This window comes from Pogona vitticeps, chromosome 12 (assembly GCF_051106095.1).
Source record: "Pogona vitticeps strain Pit_001003342236 chromosome 12, PviZW2.1, whole genome shotgun sequence".
NCBI lineage: Eukaryota > Metazoa > Chordata > Lepidosauria > Squamata > Agamidae > Pogona > Pogona vitticeps.
Window position 1 is genome coordinate 3283625 of NC_135794.1, and position 18859 is coordinate 3302483.

The 18859-nt window shown below is 44.8% G+C and overlaps 1 protein-coding gene across 2 annotated transcripts in view; it reads left to right on the forward strand.

The window, feature by feature from the left end:
- The window catches only part of THSD4 (thrombospondin type 1 domain containing 4), a 275769-nt gene that overhangs the window by 120971 nt on the left and 135939 nt on the right, over positions 1 to 18859 (forward strand). For both annotated transcript variants that reach the window (XM_072981651.2, XM_072981650.2), the window contains one exon: positions 18004 to 18140. In XM_072981651.2, the coding sequence (XP_072837752.2) occupies positions 18004 to 18140 (137 nt within the window). The remainder of the gene's footprint in view (positions 1 to 18003; positions 18141 to 18859) is intronic.

Consider the following 18859-nt stretch of genomic DNA (forward strand, 5'->3'; position numbering starts at 1 on the left):
TGCAGCTCATTGGGCTGCACTCAACACCATTCCTGCATGAGGGATCACGGTGTCCTTTGGGGTGTTGCTCCAGGGATTTTTAAAATGGCAGGCCTTTGGCTCCCTCTTACTTGAAAAAAATAAGAGGGCTTGGAAATCAACAGGGGAGATCTTCTCTGTTCCTGAACAACTCTGCAACATGGGCGTTCAAGAGGGGAAATGGTGGCCCACGGAGGAAATTATCTACTCCTGTGCTTCCCGAACGGTGTGTCGTGGTTCTCCAGGGCATTGCGAAACCCATTCAGGGTCACTGTGGAATATTCTGATCCTTTGTAGGTCTTTAATATGCCCTTCCTTCTTTGTTTGCTTCTTTAAAAATAAAACGGTCCTGGAAAAAACTTGCACAAACCCTTATCGAAGTGAAAATATGGTCTCTGAGTCACTGGGCTATGAGGGAAGATATTTGAAATATGTTGGACGTCTTGCATGGAAATCACTTTAAAAGTCATCACCCCGATCAGTTGCCCTTGGGGTATTCCTAGGAACACTGGTTAAAATCCAATTCAAAAGAAGGTCAGATTGCACGCTGTGATAAGTTTTGAAACACTGACCTTTCCTTTTCTTGGCCAAAACAGCTGTGGAGAGAACTGAGGTTGCTTCTGCTGCATAAAATGGAAAGCACTTAATGGCAACTTTACTGCCGAGGGTCCTTTTTTTTTTTTTTGGGAGGTCACTAAGTACCAGATACGTGGGGCAGCTGTTTGTCTACGTACTCCATAATGTGACTGCAATTTTCTACATTTGGGAGCACTACATAAATTAACGAGGGGACATTTTTATATAGGTATGTGCAATGGTGGGGTTTTTTTGTCTTCTTTTCATATTCCAGAATTCTCCAAGAATATCCTAAACAGAATTTCGTGAGTTCTGGCCTGTAGAAACATACCTGCAGATGCCTTCATTTCACTCGCCTTGATTTTTTTTAAAAAAATTATTTCACTCGCCTTGATGAGTGAGGATGCTAGGCCTTTTTCTAGGCCTTCATTTCCTGCTGCAGTGCTTTCTGAGGGGAAGCTGCTGCACGATTTCCAGGATGGTAGTGGTTTTTTGGGAAGCATCCTATACAGAGCATAAAGGGCAGTGAAGAACACCACCTTGTTTGAGAATAATCTAATGTGGAGAAAGTATGTTAATTTGTACATAAAGCTAATACATCTTTAAATTATACATGGAATTCCCTCCTCCGCTCACTGTTCTGAATTAAACTGCAGGTGTCCAGAGAAAGGAAATCAATGTAATAGCCACTGATGTTCTCAAAACAAAAATCTGAACGTGGTTAATGTTATTTTCATCACTTTTCAAAATGTCATGGTGGTTTCTGTACAGTATTTACTGAAAACGGTGGCTGATGTTGTGCTCCTTAAAATATGCGAGGAAGTAGAGGTAGAGCAGCAGCATGCTTTTGATTCCCTTTAAGAGGAATACTGTAGGCATCTATCTATTCTAACATGAGCTTGTGTTTGTTTTGTGTTGGGCATCTGAAGCACCACATGAGCTTCATCTGCAAATCTGATGACTCAGGCATGGAGCTTTGAAGCAGTTGCATGCCCTGAGGGAAAACATTGTAATAGCAAGAAATATGTGTTTTCCTGGATGTGTAGCTTGACTTGAAGGTCCGTATCAGAACAGGTAACATTTATTTATGATTGCCTATCAGTTTCCCTGAACCCCCGAACCAACATGAATTGGACCCAACTCCTGGAGGCAGTGGAAGACAGGAGGGCCTGGCGTGCTCTGGTCCATGGGGTCATGAAGAGTCGGACACAACTTAATGACTAAACTACAAAATATCAGTTTCCCTAACTAAACCACAATTCTGCCCTTGTTCAGGATCAGTTCCACTTTGTTTTATGGAGTTTGCTACCAAGTTGGTACACTTAGGACTGCAACCTAAGAAATAAAGGCTGAAATTATATGTACACTCACCATAACATAGCAGGAACTATTTTTGAGTAAGTACAGAAGTAGCAATGCAGTTAACTGCACATCATCCAGTACAATATATCGTTACTTTCCCCTTTTGTCTTTCCTCTCCCTTTTGGATCACTATACGACTGTTTTAAAACCTGCTGCTTTATTCCAGGGATTTATCTGTAGCCGCGCATGCATGATTGTTTTGCTTTGGGAACAAGAAACCCACAGATATTCGCCTCACTCCTTGCAATTTATGCTCTCCCATCCCTCTGCCCAGACACTGAAACCTGTGCTTAACTTCTCTCGGGTCTGATACTCCTCACATCCCGAAAAAAATAATAATCCATGTGTCTCGGGCTTTGTGCCTAACTGCTGCAAATACTTTTACTAGCTGACTTTCCGCAGCATAACGGCCAGTAATTCAGGAGAGATGGCTGGAGGGAGCTGTTGAAAGGCTGTGGGTTGTTGTGGATGTTCCTGCATAATGCTTTTTAAAGCGCCTGCGCCAACACGGAATGGTTATAATGGATGACATCAGTGTTTCCCTGAAAGCAGCTGTGGTGAAAAGGTGCACAATTTGTGACTTACAGCTTGTGAGTGCATTATTATTTTTTCTCTCAACGATTTCCCCACCTTTCTTCTTCACGCTTTCTTGAAATACCTCCTGCTGGTAAAGAAAGACACCTTTCCGGCTCTGTTCTTTCCCTTGAAACCATCCTTGTTAGAGCCAACAAGAACCTTTTCTGGGCTGAGCGAAAAATTACGGGGGTCATAAAACAAACCTAGGGGGAAAAAAATGACCTTTTCAATGACAACTTCCCCCCAAATCTCCCAGCCGGTGTAGCTTTTCTGAACTCAAGACAGCGGGCAGTCTTGAACCAGGATTTGCACCAGTTGAACCACAATACAAGTTTTGGGAAGCTCGGTCTCTGCGAATGTGTCCAGTGGGCTGAGTCCAGTGTTTTGAGGGTGCTGTCTAGAAAGGAGCACCAGTTTGCGTGCACATTCCATCTGCTGACCCTGAAAGGCCAACCCCATTCCCACCAAGTTCCTACCCCCCCAGATGTTCTTGGCGTAAAAACTCCCAGAAGCTTTTATCACCAGTTGTGCTGGACAGTTGTGCTGGGAGTTGTACCCCAAGGACCTCTGGAGACCCAAGTTTGGGAACCACTGCACTATGAAGTCTGAGCTTCAAACCTCAGTATGTGCAGCTTCTCTCTGTTGGGAACACATAATTAAAAGACCAACTTCTTTCTCTTGACGGTTGCTTTGGAAGCCTGCTTCCATCAGGTTCTGGCGGTGTCTACCATTACCAGGTCTCAGTGTGCCAACTTGAACTCTCAAGGAATTGTTATACTTCTGAGTCTCCAGGGAGGGAGGTGCATCTCAGGACAACTGGCGTTGGTGAAAGAGAAAGGATTATTCTTAGTTACGAAGTGGTTTCAAACTTATTTGCTGATCTTCACCCATTTCTGGCTGGCTTCCAGAAAGGCTTCACTGTCTCACTGTTGAATGTGTTCACATCTATGTTGTTCCTGCAGGAAATGAGTGCACCAGAAAGCCAGGAGTGGTAGGAGAGTAAGGGTAGGTGCATGAAACAAAGCAAGGACTGAAGAACCCGCATTGCTTAGGGGGTTGCTATTGTTGGCCCATGCCAACGCATACTCTAACTTGTTAACTTACTGCAGTTCACCACCAAGCTTTGGGCTTGTTACGTTGTGCTAGTGGACATAATTGGTAAGGGTTTGGCCAATGATTGAAAGAACTGGGCGTGTCCATCCTTGAGAAAAGAAGACAGAAGGGAGATAGAATGGAACTCTTCAAATACTTGAAAGGCTGTCCTACAGAGGAGGGGCAGGATCTGTTCTTGATCATCCCAGAGTGCAGGGCATGGAATAATGGGCTCAAGCTACAGGAAGCCAGATTTTGGTTGAATATCAGGAGGAACTTCTTAACTGTTAGAGCAGTGTGACAAGGGAACCATTGGCCTTGGGAGGTGGTGAGCGCTCCAGGGCTGGAGACATTCAGGAGGAAATTGGACAACCCTCTGTCAGGTCTGCTTTGGCTTGGATTCCTGCCTTGAGCAGGAGGTTGGACATTATGGCTTTCTAGGCCCCTTCCAACTCCATGATTCTATGACTTTATTACAACTTCACACTGCAGGAGTGGGTAGCTCTGGATAGCCCAGGGACTCACGGTGGGCTGCTCCCCCACGGAAAGAAAAATATAAAATCAAAATCAAATGTTGATTGGAAAGCCCTTTTCTGCTCTTATTTTTGTGGCTTCTGAGTTTGAGAGATCCCACACCTTATTTGATCAGAAAACCATTGCGCGTAGAGGTTTTCGAGAGCAGATATTGATACTTTAAAAAACAGTTTTATTTGGGGGCACACAAAAAGGGTGGGGTGCCACCCCTGCCATAATGGCTTTCCTAGTTCTAAATCCCATTTTGGAATGGATTTTTCTGCCTTTCGGCCTTTTTCCTTTGTGCGCCTCCTACCAATGCCGCTTCCCCCTCCCCGAGAACCATGCCTGCTCGTATATTTTCATGTCATTCCTGAGTGCCCAAGATCAGAAAGCTCCCGGTGGCACTGCAAATAGAAATTTTTGATGAATTAGCTTTGTCCTTGGAGCAGCGTCAGCCCTGTGCCTTTTAATAAAGCCCTGGTTTTGGTTATCTCATTATAACCAGAGGTATTTCTGAAGGACCTTAGAGGTCAGACTGATTTAAAAAATTCAAAATATAGTCTGAGCCAACAGGGAGAGGGAGAGAGAGAAAGAGAGAAAGAGAGAGGGGGGAAAAATCCCTGTTAATTGTTTGGGAACAGTGAGCTGGAAAACGCTAAAACCTTGTAAGGGTTCCATTATAAGATTAATATGCCACAATAATGCCTGAGGGGAACGTTCAGTGGGAAGTTGAAGCCATTGCTGGCAATTATATTCAGGCAATTTAACTTTTATTAATGACCTTTCAGCGACTTAGCTGCTTACATGTTGCCTTGTCTGGTGTGGTAAAGATGGTTTCGCCGGCTCTGGTTTAAGATCGTTTCACGGTGGACGGTGAAGAAGGCAGTCCTGGTCGATCGAGCAGCTATCGTTCATTATAAATATGGAAACAGGGGTTGATTTTAAAAACCCTAAAAGATTACTGGCATCGCGCTTTCCCATTTAAAGAGCTCAAGGTAAAACAGTGCCCAAAACTCTTATTGAGTTTCTAGGCTGGTGCGATGGGGCCGTTGCATCGACAACCCAAGCCTACGCTGACTTCGTGATGGGCGACCGTTTGGTGCCAAAACGTAAACCAATTGCTTTGTGCCCGTGGGTGCAGCTAACTGGATTTTTGCCAGTCCAGAGGAAATAAAAACAAACCACTTCATGAGTGATATCTGCCGCAGCAACTGCATCACGCTGGACAGTAAGGATGGGAAAACAGGGACGGGTTAGGTGGGGCCTGCCAGCAAGGTTGGCTCAAAGCCAATAAGGAGGAGATTAATTCTGGGGGGGGGGGAAAGGGGATTCCACAATGGAGTGGCTCTCCAGAAGGGCCTGCCTCAGACAGTCGGAGATCTGATGAGAACAAGGCACAGAATAAAGCCTCTGCGGATTAATTCAGTGCATGGGGGCTAATCAGCCCACCTCTGTCTGCTTCTCTGCCTATATGTCTAAAATAATTTAGCAACAATTTAGGAAACGTCAATCCAATCTGTAACAGATAAAGAAACTTACTAAGTGGATTTTAGTCCATAATTCCCCCAAAAATCCAGTTCCCAGCATCTGCGATGAAAAGGATAGGAGCAGGTATGTCTTCCTTTTGAGATCCTGGAGAGTGACTGCCGGTCAGAGTAGACTGTACTGGGATGGCCTGTAACAACTGCCCTGCGTCAACAAAGCGCATGATGTGCTTGCACACACTATGCTGAAGATCTTTTAAAAGATGAGGGTTTTGGGGGGAAAGATAGTAAGTCTCTTGTCATCCGAGTGGCCATGCAGACTGGCAGCTAGTAGGAGCTTTTCTCCACACAGTAATTTCTCCAGACTCTTGAGTAAACCATTCCAGACTAGATAGACCAAGGGTCTAATCTGTTAAGATGCTGCGTGGTCAGAATCCTGATTGGCAAAGATACTTAGGAGAAACCACAGCCCAAATGCCCTTCATTAAGGAAGTGCTGGTTGCATACCCAGCTCTGTCCAGGAACACAAACCAACACCTCCTTAATGATCAATACTTTGCTACCAAGAGTTGCCCAATTTTTCCTATGCAAACATAAATCACCAATAGCCTGCTGGCCATCCTGTCTTTTTCTTTCCTTTAGTTTAGTGTTCGCCTAAATAAGACTGTCTATCCCTCGAGGCATATTCTATCTTTTACACATTTTTTTTCGTGCCTGGTTTATTCAGGTTCGTCAGTAATTATTATGAGTATAAATATTAACAGCAGCCGTTACACCTGTTCAGAGTTTTTGGGTCTTCTTGAAACACACTCCCATTGTCTTGTAGGTATGTTACAGCCCACCTACTTTTAAGTGTACAGGATCCTTTTGAAATATGCTGGAACCATGCCATATACAACATAATATTTGATTTTGTTTCTCCCCGCCTTTAATCCCTCCCCTGCCCCAAACACACTGTGTCAATTATCAGCAAGTGCGTTATCCTGAGTCGGCTGAAATATGTACACAAAAGGTAGCCTTTGTGTAAATCGGGGTTGGATGCTTGTTGGCTTTGAAGCGGTCTCGCAGACTTCTAGAGATGTTGGGACGTTGCTCTTTTTTTCAGAAAAGTTGTTAATGACGGAGATGGCCCTGGATACTCTTATGTTTCACAGTCTTATCCCCAGTTTCATCTGAAGGCAATCTCAGAAGCTCTTTGACGCCGAGAACATAAATACTGTACTTGAGTCATTGTTTGGAATGTTCTTCAGAGTCATACAAGCTTCAGCTTGATGTGCATTTTTTTCTTCCGCTTCCTCCTCCCCTCCCAAGTTTTTCTATGATACAGCATAACCTCCTTGTGGGATTGCATTCCACAAAAGAATACACAAGGCCAAAGGCTCTTCCTAATCTGCTGATCTTTCAGAGAGGATTAAAAACAGCCACGGAAGGTAAATTGAGGCCACTTTGGCACCATGGAGCCAGGAAGAATTTATATGCAATTCTCTTTTGCCTCTTGTCTCTTCTCGTTGTCTGCTGTTTTGGCATCCCTTAGACAAGATTTGGATTGGAGGTATCCAATCTGAAATGTTTATGGCAGGTGGTGAAGGAGGTTGAAGGGAGCCAACTTGGAACCTGGTTGGCTATTTTGAAGAAAGGATAGTGGAAGATGGTGAAGAGAAGCATCTCGTCACTTGGCCAACACCGGAGGTCTCCTTTGAAGAGGTTCCTATGACAACCTGACCCTTCTCTCTGGATGGGAAAGATGGGATTTTGCGACGTCCTCTTCCATAATGGCACCGTATGTGGAGGCAGAACTAGGCTGTTTATTGAGATCAAGAGAACTTTAAAGAGCCAACAAGGCCAAACCGCAAACAGATGCCAGTGGCTGCCAGAGAGTTAACCACACAGTCCGGAGTTAGCGTCTATGGGGAGGAGTGGAGCCCCTTCTCTTCTACCAGGATGGCCCACTGGGGAGCCAGGCAAGGGGCTGGATGGAGAGAGTTACCTGCCCCTGCAGCCAGTTGGCAAAGGCACCTTCACTTGCTAAGCCTTCTTGTCCTCCATGAGCTTCAGCTGCCCCATAAGTGTGGTCGTTCTCAGTGGAGGCTCTACTGAATTTGACACAGACCTGACTGGTTCCATCAGGGCAACGGGGTGGGGGAACTCTCTGGGACCAGCCTAGGGTCTGCTATGAGAAGCCTGAGAAGAGGGTAGCTGCCCCTAAAATTTCCTCCGAGGATGACTGGCACAATACTGATTCACCAGCCTCTGAGCCTTTTAGTGGCAAGCCCCATCATGGCATACCCAGGCAGCCTTCGCAGGTGGTACCAGTAGGTTAACCCAGTCCCCTGTGTCCAAGTATTTCCTAGGGACCCCCTCCCAGCTGTCTCTTGAATGGGGTCTGGTGGGCAGCACTTCCTGAGCCTTGCACCCCTTCCAATTCACTGCATCAGCCCAACGACCCTCATCCTCCCCTTCCTGGTCCTCTTTAATAGGAGCCCCACCTTGACCACACCGATGTGGCCTTGAGGACATCCCTCTCCTCTTCTTGGTTGCCACCCCAATCCACGGGGGAGCTACGTGTAGGGAGGTTGGAAAGCCCACCCATGCCTCCGTTGGGATCCTGCCACACCCAGGAAATCCTGTCCTCACTGAAGACAAAGGGGTGGTCCTGCCCTAGTGAGGTTTGGCCAGGAGTCTAAGGACCCCCATCAGCCCTGGTTTGTCCTTATTCCAGATTGCTCATCCTTTGTCTCTCGGGGGGGGGGGGGAGAACACAAACAAAACACAGGCTGTGGGGTCCCAAGGGCATCCTTGGATCTCCTGTGTGGCCACCAGGAGATGGAGCCACCCAAGTTCTACCCCGGAGGAAAGGCTTACTCTGAATCAGGAATCTTCTTGGGAGGAAAGAAGTGGCTACACTGAAGACTCTGGATACGGGGGTGTCAACCTTTGTTCGTTTCATTCTTGTAAGTGGCAAAGAAAAATGTCAGAGATTTTTTTTCCTGGTTAATAATGAGTACAAGAGGGTCCCTTTCTGCGCCGCTTGTATTTTGGCACTTCAGCCCCTTCTGTTTTGCGCAAAAACCTTATATTTTTGGCAAAGTCCAAGGATTTTTTCCCCCACAAAGTAAAAGACAATTTTTCTTTACATTAAAAAAAAAAGCAGATTTGCTTTACTGATGCTGAAGAAAGTGCTGATCTTTTAGTTATCCTGCCTGGGGGGGGGGAAGTCTAGTAGCAGCTTAAGTGGGATGTCTTGATGTGTCAAGGACAAGAAAGTTTGCAAGCTTTTATTATTTCCTGACACTGGTCAGGCACACCCAGCTGTAGTTTCTGAATGAGAAAATTGACCAAGTTGACAAGAGCTGAGGGAAGGAATCCGTGAGAAACATCTGGTGTCCCACCACTCTTCCCAGACATCTCCTGGAAAACCCCTGAGCTCCTTTTTCATGGGCACTTGATCTTCTTTCCCTATTGATGAATTAGCCTTTTGAGCAGCTAGGACTGTAGAACTATGAAGGCTTCTAGTAATTATAGCTAGATGGAACGACCTCTGAGTTTGGAATGATTCGAGGTATATGTCTTCTTAGTTGAACATTCTCCTTCTGGTCTGGTCTGATTGGTCTTCAACTGGTCTATACTGCCTATGTAAGTTGTATTTGGGATCCCCAGTGTAGTGATGGACTAAGTCTCTGAAGAACAGGGTTCAAATCCCCCACTTGGCCATGGAAATTCACTGGGGGAGTGGAATTGATAAAACTGCTCCTTAAATATCTCACTTACCTTGAAAGCCCTCTTAGGGTTGCTGTAAGTTAGTTCCAACTTGATAGCACATGACAACAACAATACAATTATATTTGAAATCATGTTCCTGGTGTTCGGGTTACATGGGAAAAACCTTAAGTGTTCCCCCCCCCCCCAGCTGAACAGCAGTTCATACTAAGATGCTGTGACTGGGTGGTATGTGCTTGAGCTCAGAGGGTTAATCAAAGGTAATTATTAAAGATAAGTTCCACATGGAGCTATTATCTTGAGGAACGCATATGAGCAGAGCGGGCAGATGGGGGGGGGCTCAATGTCAGGTCGAACCTTTCAATAAACTATGGGAAAGGTACGTTATATAAAGATAAGAAATGAAAAAAATCAAACTCCTTTGCTATCCATACCTGCCCTATCAGTGGGAAAATTTTCTTTCGAGTTGTGTAGAACAGTGGAGACACCCAGTGGATGGTTACTCTAAAAGAAAATTCTTTTCATGGTAATGGACAAGTTACATTTTGGCATCCTAATTCAATTGCCCATCTCAACGTCAATTTGTTAGTTCCCTAATGATGTGGTGAGTCAACGCTGCACAACTGGAAGCTCAAACTGTGGGTCAACTGTGAGTCAACTAGGCTAAGCGCAACCCATTGATTCACGTTGGCTATTGATTGTGCCCATGAGCGTAGATCACGAATGGTGGCAATTTCTCAAGTTAATTGATTCATTTAAATTTATTTAAAATATTTTTATTCCCTCTTTTCTCCTTAAAAAGGACCCAAGGTGGGTCCTTAAGACGTCACTGTAGACATTTGGGTTGCGCATTGAGTCACTATTAACAACTCGTGACTGCTACACCATTTCTGTTATGGTAGTGGCAAAACTAATAGGATTTTGGCCAACCCAGGACCTTCAGAGAGCTCTTGAAGGATGCTGTATGGGAAACGAACAGTGTCGACTTAATTACGTGGCGTGGACATGTGACTGGGAAGCCGATGATGGTTAGAGGTTTTAAAAAACATATTCATATCTTTATGACGTGCTGTGATCGGAAACAGGCCTCTGTGTTTATAGTTGTCTCATATTATTGAGCCCTTTGTAATGATACGATCAGCCTCTTTCTCAGGGTCTGCAAAATATATTACCACCCCCGTTTTAACCGGGCTTTCTCTGGCAGCCTCCCAGCTGTTAAAAGTATTTGCAAAAGAACGAAGCATTTATAATTCCCCAACGTTCCTGCTTTTTTCATCCCGGAGCTGTTTTCCTAGGGAGAGGCGTGGTTCCTCTATTGGAACATCTGTAAAGGGATGCCGTATATGTCTGCATCTGCCGTAGCCAGGCAAATTTATTTCATGGCTTTTGGACAAGGGGAGGACTGTGAAACGGCTGTTACCATGGAGACGTATGCAGATCCATTCCCGTGTGGGTGTCCAGATATTTTGAAAGATGTCGTGAGATTAGCATGGTCAGGATCTGGGGTAGTCATTTCGACCACGAGACCCATTCCTACGTCCATGTGTTATTATTTATTTCTGATTGATTTTGCTGTTGTTGAAGAGGCTGGTCTCTGTCTGTGGTGCCAGAGGTTGGGGGGCTCGATTCCCCACTATGTGGGGGAGAGCCAGCCTGGGTGGCCTTGGGCCAGCTTCACAGGCCCAGGGCTCCCCCCCTAGAAGAAGGGAAGGGTCAACCACTTTTGAGTACTCTCTACCTAGAAGACCCTCATCATAAGTCAGAGTTGACTTTATGGCAAATGCTTATTATGGGTGAATAGCCCAGAATTGACTCTATGGGACACAATTAATATATTATTATTATAGTGTTTTTACCCGCATCTGTGAAGTGTGTTCATTAAAGTATGAGGGGGGGAAAAACACTGTTTGACTGGAGTCTTCTCCTCCCATGATGCCGATCCATTTCAAATAACATTTACAGAAGCCCAAATGATATTCCAGAAACATTCTTGGCCGTTCACACCAGGAATGCCAGCTGTTTATTTCCTGAAACCATAAAGTTGCCATGTTCTTATTCAAAGGGTACTATTTATATATCTTGTAAAAGGAGATCTTTAAAAGCTGTTGAGGTGTTCTTTCTTTTAAAAAAAAATTAAAACAAATAATGGTCTCTCTTACTCTCTCTCCCACCGGTAGTAATTCAAGCCGCTAACGTCTCAAATATGCACAGGAAGGTTAAGCTAAAACAACAGTTTGTGCTAACATAACTAACTTTCCTCACCTTTTTCAAAGGGGATCAGATATAGCGTTCGTGTTATGATTGGATCTACCTGCAGTCGTCCAGAACCCTGTGTATATTTATGCTAGCAGTGAGACGGTGCGATAATCCGAAAGAATTCTCTGTGTCATTGCAACCAGTCATTTTGGAAGCTGTTCCACTGCAATGGCACCGAAGTTAAGATGCCCATGGATAGCAACATGGATAATGGAAAAATATGGATAATGGATAATGGAAAAATAACCGACTGATGTCAAGGGTGTTACTAGGAAAGAGTGAAGATCCAGAAGGCGAACCCAAAAGGATTGGCATGACGTCTTGCTATTTGTCTTGATCAGACATGCTCGCAGAAAAATCTTGGTGAATTTGAATTGCTTTCTCTCTCTGCTGGTCCCCCTCTCACATGTGAAGTTCTGAAAGTTAAGGTCACAGAAAGGGTGGATCATGCTGGTGTCTTGCTGGTAGATTATACAGTGTTTGGAATGATGAGCTACTAACTGTGGAGGAAGGTCAAATCATAGAACGACAGAATAATTGAGTGGGAAGGGGCTCATGAGGCCGCCGAGTCTGACCCCTTGCTCAATGCAGGAAATCTAAGTCAGAGCATATCCGACAGAAGGTTGTCCAATTGTCATTTGAATGCCTTTCTGCATTGTCACTCCAATTTATAAAAGCTGTAAAAAGAAGGGGGGGGGAACCTATGTGAAGTGACTAGGACATGAAAAGATCTAGATTTGCTTTGCTGTCAAACTACTTACTGAATTAGGGAGGGCCAAATCATGGCACTCGTTGCCAATCATGATTGCCAACGCTGACTCAGCTGATGGCTGTTTCCTGCCTCCTCAGGCAACTGTAACTGAGGGATAGCTCAGTGGTTCAGGCATCTGGCTGTTGAGAGGAACTGGATGTGGTGGTCTGTAGGGTGCCTTCCAACTCTGCAGTTCTAAGATGATAATGTTGGCAACTCTTTGGGACTTGAGTCCAAGTCCTTGATACTGTACCAAGTCCCAAGTCCAAGTCCTTTCAAGTCCCTATTAAAAACAACCTTTTTTCTCCAGATAAAAAGGAAAGGGGTGGATGGGTTCTGAGTCAGGAGTTGAGTTTGAGACACTGAAATAAAAACTGCGTTGAGTCACTGGTGCAAGTCCATCTTGACTACGAATCCTGTGACTCAATTGCCCATCCCTGCAGACAACCTCTTAGGATTGCTCTGTCCACTCAGAAGCAAGTCTCGTGAAGTTCAGTAGATCTTGCCCCTGGGTAAATGCATATGGAATGTCCATTCAAGTGAAAGCATTTAACCGCTGAGTAAGTTCATATGTGGCAGAGATGCATGGACCTGCAGATTTAATGCCATGAAAAAGCGCTCCAAAACCACACCAAGAGGAAGACGAAAGTTTGCCCAGAGAAGAGTTCACTGAAACCAAGGAGGAAGGACTGCTCCCTACAATGGATTGTTTCCCAGTGATGTTCTCCAAGCAAATAAAATCAAACTACAGGCCTAATAAGGATAAAATGTCTCCAAGCTATGAAATAAAAATAGACCAAAAAATGAGAAAAAAATATATTTAACTGGAGTAAGCAAGCTTTCTTACGTGACTGGTTTAAGCATCTATTTTCAGGGAGCTTAATGTGTACATTTTGTTGGCAGAATAGGGTTCAAGGCACTTTCTTGAGCTAGTGGCATTCCATCAGGGTCATTCCCATAAACTTTTAATCTTTAGCTCATGGCAAATTGTGGTTCTCAGTCATGGTTGAAACAGTGGGAAGAGTTGGGGTCGAAGGATGTCTCGTTGCCATTTAGTTGTCCAGAAGAAACTGAATGTAAAACAAATCTCCAAAGACTAGACTCCACAGATAAATAAGCTACTGATTACTAGTAAGGATACAAGCTTTTTGTGGTGGCATCCAGAGAGCCATCTCTCTGCCCTGCTATCAGGGCAGTGGCTCCCACCTTTGAGTGCCCAGATGTTCCTGGGCTACAATTCTTGCCCAGGACACCTGGTGGTGAAGGATTCTGGGAGTTGTAATCCAAGAACATCTGGGGACCTAAGGTTGGGGACCATTGATCCAGGGGACTGATGACATGGAAGATGCAGATGACCCATGGAAAACGAATCCATTGGGGCAAACAGGATCACCAGTTCAGTAGCATTTCACTACTTGAGGCTTAGGGCCACTTAAAAGCTCTGACAGACCCACATGATTTCCCCGGTGCTGGCTCAAAAATCACCATTGTTGTCGCCTTAGAACTATAGAGCTGGAAGGGATCCTATAGATCATCAAGTCTAGCCCTTTCAAGGAGGCCCAGTGGGGAATCGAACTCTCTACCTCTGGCTCCACAGAGGCCTAAATCACAGAGCTATCCAGTAATTCAATAATGTGGGTTGCGAAGAACCTGTGGTTTAGCAAGTCCTCGGCTCTGTGGTCCAAGAACTGGCCAGATAGTTAATGAGAGATATGTACCAGCTTTTCTTGATGCAATGGACAACATCAGTCCCAACATTTTGCTTCACTTGATTTTCCCTGAAGCGACACTCGTCCGGGATCAGTCCAAAGTCCCGGTTGTTCAGAGACAGTAGTCAATTAGGTAGCTGTGGACGCTTTATTTCAGGAAGCTGGGAGCCGTTCATCATGGCTTTGCTGGTAGCATCTGGTGACCAGATTGACAGATGTATCCTGCCTCTCCGTGCACCGATGATCTCACAGCATTCTTTGCAGAGCTTGTGAACGTCACCTCTTGGCTCCGTTTCTCCACTTCTCCTTCTTAAAAAGAGTCCTTTTGAGCTTTATCGTTGCCTTCTACCCCTTTCGATCAAGCCAATCTCTAGAAGTGTGTCTCCTTGTTGGAAACACAATATTTTCATTGTGACTTAAGGTGGAGACTGATTCTGTTAGCGGGTCCCATAGAATCACCAGTCTGCTCCCTATGCCACACCAAGTCCCAACCTGCCTTGCCCTGAAAAGCAAGCATGGTCGGGCCAGCGGTAATCAGTGTGATAAATAACGGGTTGTAAGCAACTTTTATAAACTTCTTTTCTTTTCCCTCGGGCACAAGACATTTTTTCTTAAAATGTGTGAATGGAATGTGCAAAAGCGCATTGAAAGAATGAGCCTTTCATGGATGTCCTCTCTGAATCTCCTGGACCCTCTCCTGCTTAAAGAAGCGGCTTTCAAAATTTCCCTTTTGGGGAATTCATGATTGGGGTGGAAATTGGCAGTCCGCCCTTCTGTTTGCACTCATTGCTTTAGTTATGCAAGTTTAGACCACAGGTTGGAAGTAACTAGCTACCAATAAGTGTAGCTGACTCCTTCTCTATAATAAATGTACAGCTGAATTGCTTTACCCTTGTAACTGGATGGCTGAAGTCCTGTTGCTTTACTTAGTAAGACTCAACTGACATAGGGCCATTGGATCAGTCAGCCTTGGTAAGCAAACTCCTCTGTAAGCTCCATTGATTCAATGGGCCAACTCAAGCTTACTACACTAAGCAACAGGATTTCAGCTAAAAGGTGATGCTGTAATTCCTTTTATCATGTTACTAAAACTGTAACTTTTAGTTACTTCTGTAATTATGTTGTGCACCCTCACAAAGTGATGGAGGAAGTATATCATGTCATTCTAATGCTGGCTCATATTGTTATAATTTGTATATATGACTTTCTCTCTCTCTCTCTCTCTCTCTGTGTGTGTGTGTGTGTGTGTGTGTGTGTACACGTTGTGTATTTTAGATGGAACAGAATTATCCTAGATAAAGGCACTGTTGGATGTCTACAAGTTTGAAGAGGGACACTCTATACTGTTAAAGTGCATTTTATTTTCATCCCCCCCAAAACAGGCTTGCTTTCTTTCTTTCTTTCTTTCTTTCTTTCTTTCTTTCTTTCTTTCTTTCTTTCTTTCTTTCTTTCTTTCTTTCTTTCTTTCTTTCTTTCTTTCTTTCTTTCTTTCTTTCTTCCTTCCTTCCTTCCTTCCTTCCTTCCTTCCTTCCTTCCTTCCTTCCTTCCTTCCTTCCTTCCTTCCTTCCTTCCTTCCTTCCTTCCTTCCTTCCTTCCTTCCTTCCTTCCTTCCTTCCTTCCTTCCTTCCTTCCTTCCTTCCTTCCTTCCTTCCTTCCTTCCTTCCTTCCTTCCTTCCTTCCTTCCTTCCTTCCTTCCTTCCTTCAAGGAAGAACAGTAACTGTATCAGATGAACTTCTTGGGATGATTCTTGGAAGAGACGGCTGAAATGCTCTCATCTATTTTGCTTGGACCCTTCTTTCTTTCCTCTCATGAAGAAAAAGGCCAGACCCCCTTTCAGGGCAAGAAGAAGGTCCTGGGAGCAGGCTGTCATTGTTATGCTTAATTAGGATACGTGTTTCTAGCAGAGCACAGCTTGAAGAGATGCTAAGCAGACAAGAAATAGGCACATATACATACGGCGAGATAGACAGACACATGAGAAAGCCGCCTACATAGGCGGCTTGGATTGCAAATGGTTATGGTGAGAGAAAGCAGCCATCCATCCAAAACCTGATTTTCTTGGTTATGAACTTCCTTGATGTACTTGTGTTTTATTTGGAAGGAAGAGATAAACATCAGTATGGTTCGAACTGAGCAAGTTGGCTAGGATCAGCTGAGGTAGTGATCTGTATGGAGTCCTACTCAGTTTCACAGGGAAGCGGATAATTTCCTCCCCCCCCCCCTTGCTATAACACAAGGCATATATTCTTTTCCGAGTTTCTGGAGGTGAGATGGGTGGGCTCGGGGTCTCAAGAAGAAAGACATGTCACACTCAGGATTTGGGACTGGTGATGGTGCACAGCCGTACAGAGTATGTCCTACAGAGGAGGGGCAGGATGTGTTCTCAATCATCCCAGAGGGCGGGACACACAACAATGGGGCTCAAGTTACAGGGAGTCAGATTTTGGTAGACTATCAAGAAAAAAACACACACTGATCACCATAATCACCCATCTCCTGAAAAGGACAAAAGCTGATCCCACAGCTATAAATACTCAACTCCCAAACAAACTGCAGCAGAGCACAGAGTGCTACTCCTGTCCTCTGAAGAGGCCGGCCACAGAGTCTGGTGAAACGTTAGGAACAGCAACCTTCAGAACACGGCCAAAGAGCCTGAAAAACCCACAACTATCAAGAAAAGCTTCCTAACTGTTAGACCAGTACAAAGATGGAACCCGTTATCTCGAGAGGTGGTGAGTGCTCCAACACTGGAGGCCTTCAAAAGAAAATTGGACAACCCTCTGTTAGATCTGCTTGGATTTTGGTTCCTGTCTTGAGCCAGGTGTTGGACTCAATGGCCTTATAGGCCCCTTCCAACTCCATGATTCTATGAGTCTATGAAGTGGGCAGCCATCCACAACAGTTTGTCCCAGATTAAAGTTTTTAGTCTTTGAGTTAGCTCTGAAATCTTTGTGTTGCCACAGACTATCACAGCTACTCATGCCCTTAGAAGTTAAATTTGCAATATTTTATAGATAAGCAGGGAGGGAGATTTTGCTGAAGAGGTGCGGTTCTTTCAAATTTCAGGACAAAGGATTCTTGCGATTGAGGGAGAACGACCGAGGGTCCATCTCGCTCTCCATGTTTAGCCCCGAGCGCCGCACCCCACAGCTGAACTCACTCTGCTCCGGTCTTTAGCCCAGCAGGAATCCAAGAAAGCTCCAAGCCCTAGAAGAAGGACGATTCTAATTATCCACAAGAGCTACTATGTTACAAGATGTTTGGCTCAGCGAAGCAGGACCGTGTTCAAATTTCAAACAAAACAAGATGCTTTCCAAAATGAGAAATGGGTCTGATGCAGGATGGCTCACGAGCAGTAGGGCTCCACACTCTTGATCGTGCAACTGGGTTTTCTTCTTATCATGAACTGGGACCATTTTTCTCCTATGACCAGGAACTTTCTGCATGTGGTGTAGGTATGTCTTCTCCACACAGTGCCAGCCACGGTGGCCTTCTCCTTCACCAGAATCATCAGGGAACAATAATGGAACTATGGACTAATGAGAGTGCTCAGGATATGTTCCAAGGAAGTAGAGCGCTAAGTGATTCAGCGCTAAACAGGGCATTTTTAACAAACTGGTGCAGAGTGAATAGAGAGCCCGAGGTGTTCCAATGGCCCATTCTACCTTCTTCAGGCCCTGCCTGAATCCCTTTTTAGTATGACTGGTGTGGTGTAGTGGGTAGAGTGATGGACTAAGTCTCTGGAGACCAAGGTTCAAATCCCCACACAGCCATGGAAAATCACAGAGGAGTGGAACTGGTAAAACCACTCCTTAAATATCGCACTTACCTTGAAAGCCCAATTCCAACATGATGGCAAAAACCAACAACAGGCCACCCTTGAATGGTGGAACTCTGCTGTGTCACCCTCTCCGTTATCGATTACTGTCTTTTTCTTTCTTCCAGTGAAAGGAAGTCAGAAATGTGAACTTAACTGCCGAGCGGTAGGCTACCGGTTCTATGTGAGGCAAGCGGAAAAAGTTATTGACGGCACCCCGTGCGACCAAAATGGGACCGCCATCTGTGTGTCTGGGCAATGCAAGGTAGGCATGGTGTTGAGCTTGTGTTGTTCTTATAAATGACTTCTGCCTTTTTTTTTTAAATGCATTTTACTGTTGTGTTTTTCTGGACATTAGGTTCTGTTTTGAAATTGTAGTGCTTTGCCTTCAAGCAAAAACGGACACAACTTTTTGCTTCAAACCTAGCATGCTTTCTTCTCCCGCATCTGGACAATATCATGCATGTTCCTGGGCTTTATTTTTAGCTATTCAAAGCATAGTTGAATGCCTCTAATTTTCTCTGTAGATGATAGATATGTCTGGAGTTCGGCGTATTTATAAAGGAATCTCTTGATCTCAAGCTGAAGGTCAAGAGCCTGTTGCTGGTTTTGATCCAAATGGAGCGTGCAGAGCTCAAACTTCCATCTTTATCATCCAGCATCAGCTCGTTGGATGCATTGCTTGCTGGTGGAAGAGTCGTAGGGACGGGGAGAGATTGCCTGCGTTTCTTTTGCCTGGGAACAAGATCTCATGGGTACATTCCTCTGAGTCAATATGTATAGGGCAACACTCTGAAATTAGGAAAATGCTTGAGTGTGCATGTGCACAACTGCGTATTTGCAGACACACTTTGTGAGAAGAGGGAGATAACTATGGAAAGATTCTTCAACGTTTGAGCATTTCATTTCTGAGAATTCTTAGCATTTGCCCTCCTGTTGAATCAACCTTGGTGTCTCTGCAGATCACACACAGGATAATTCTGA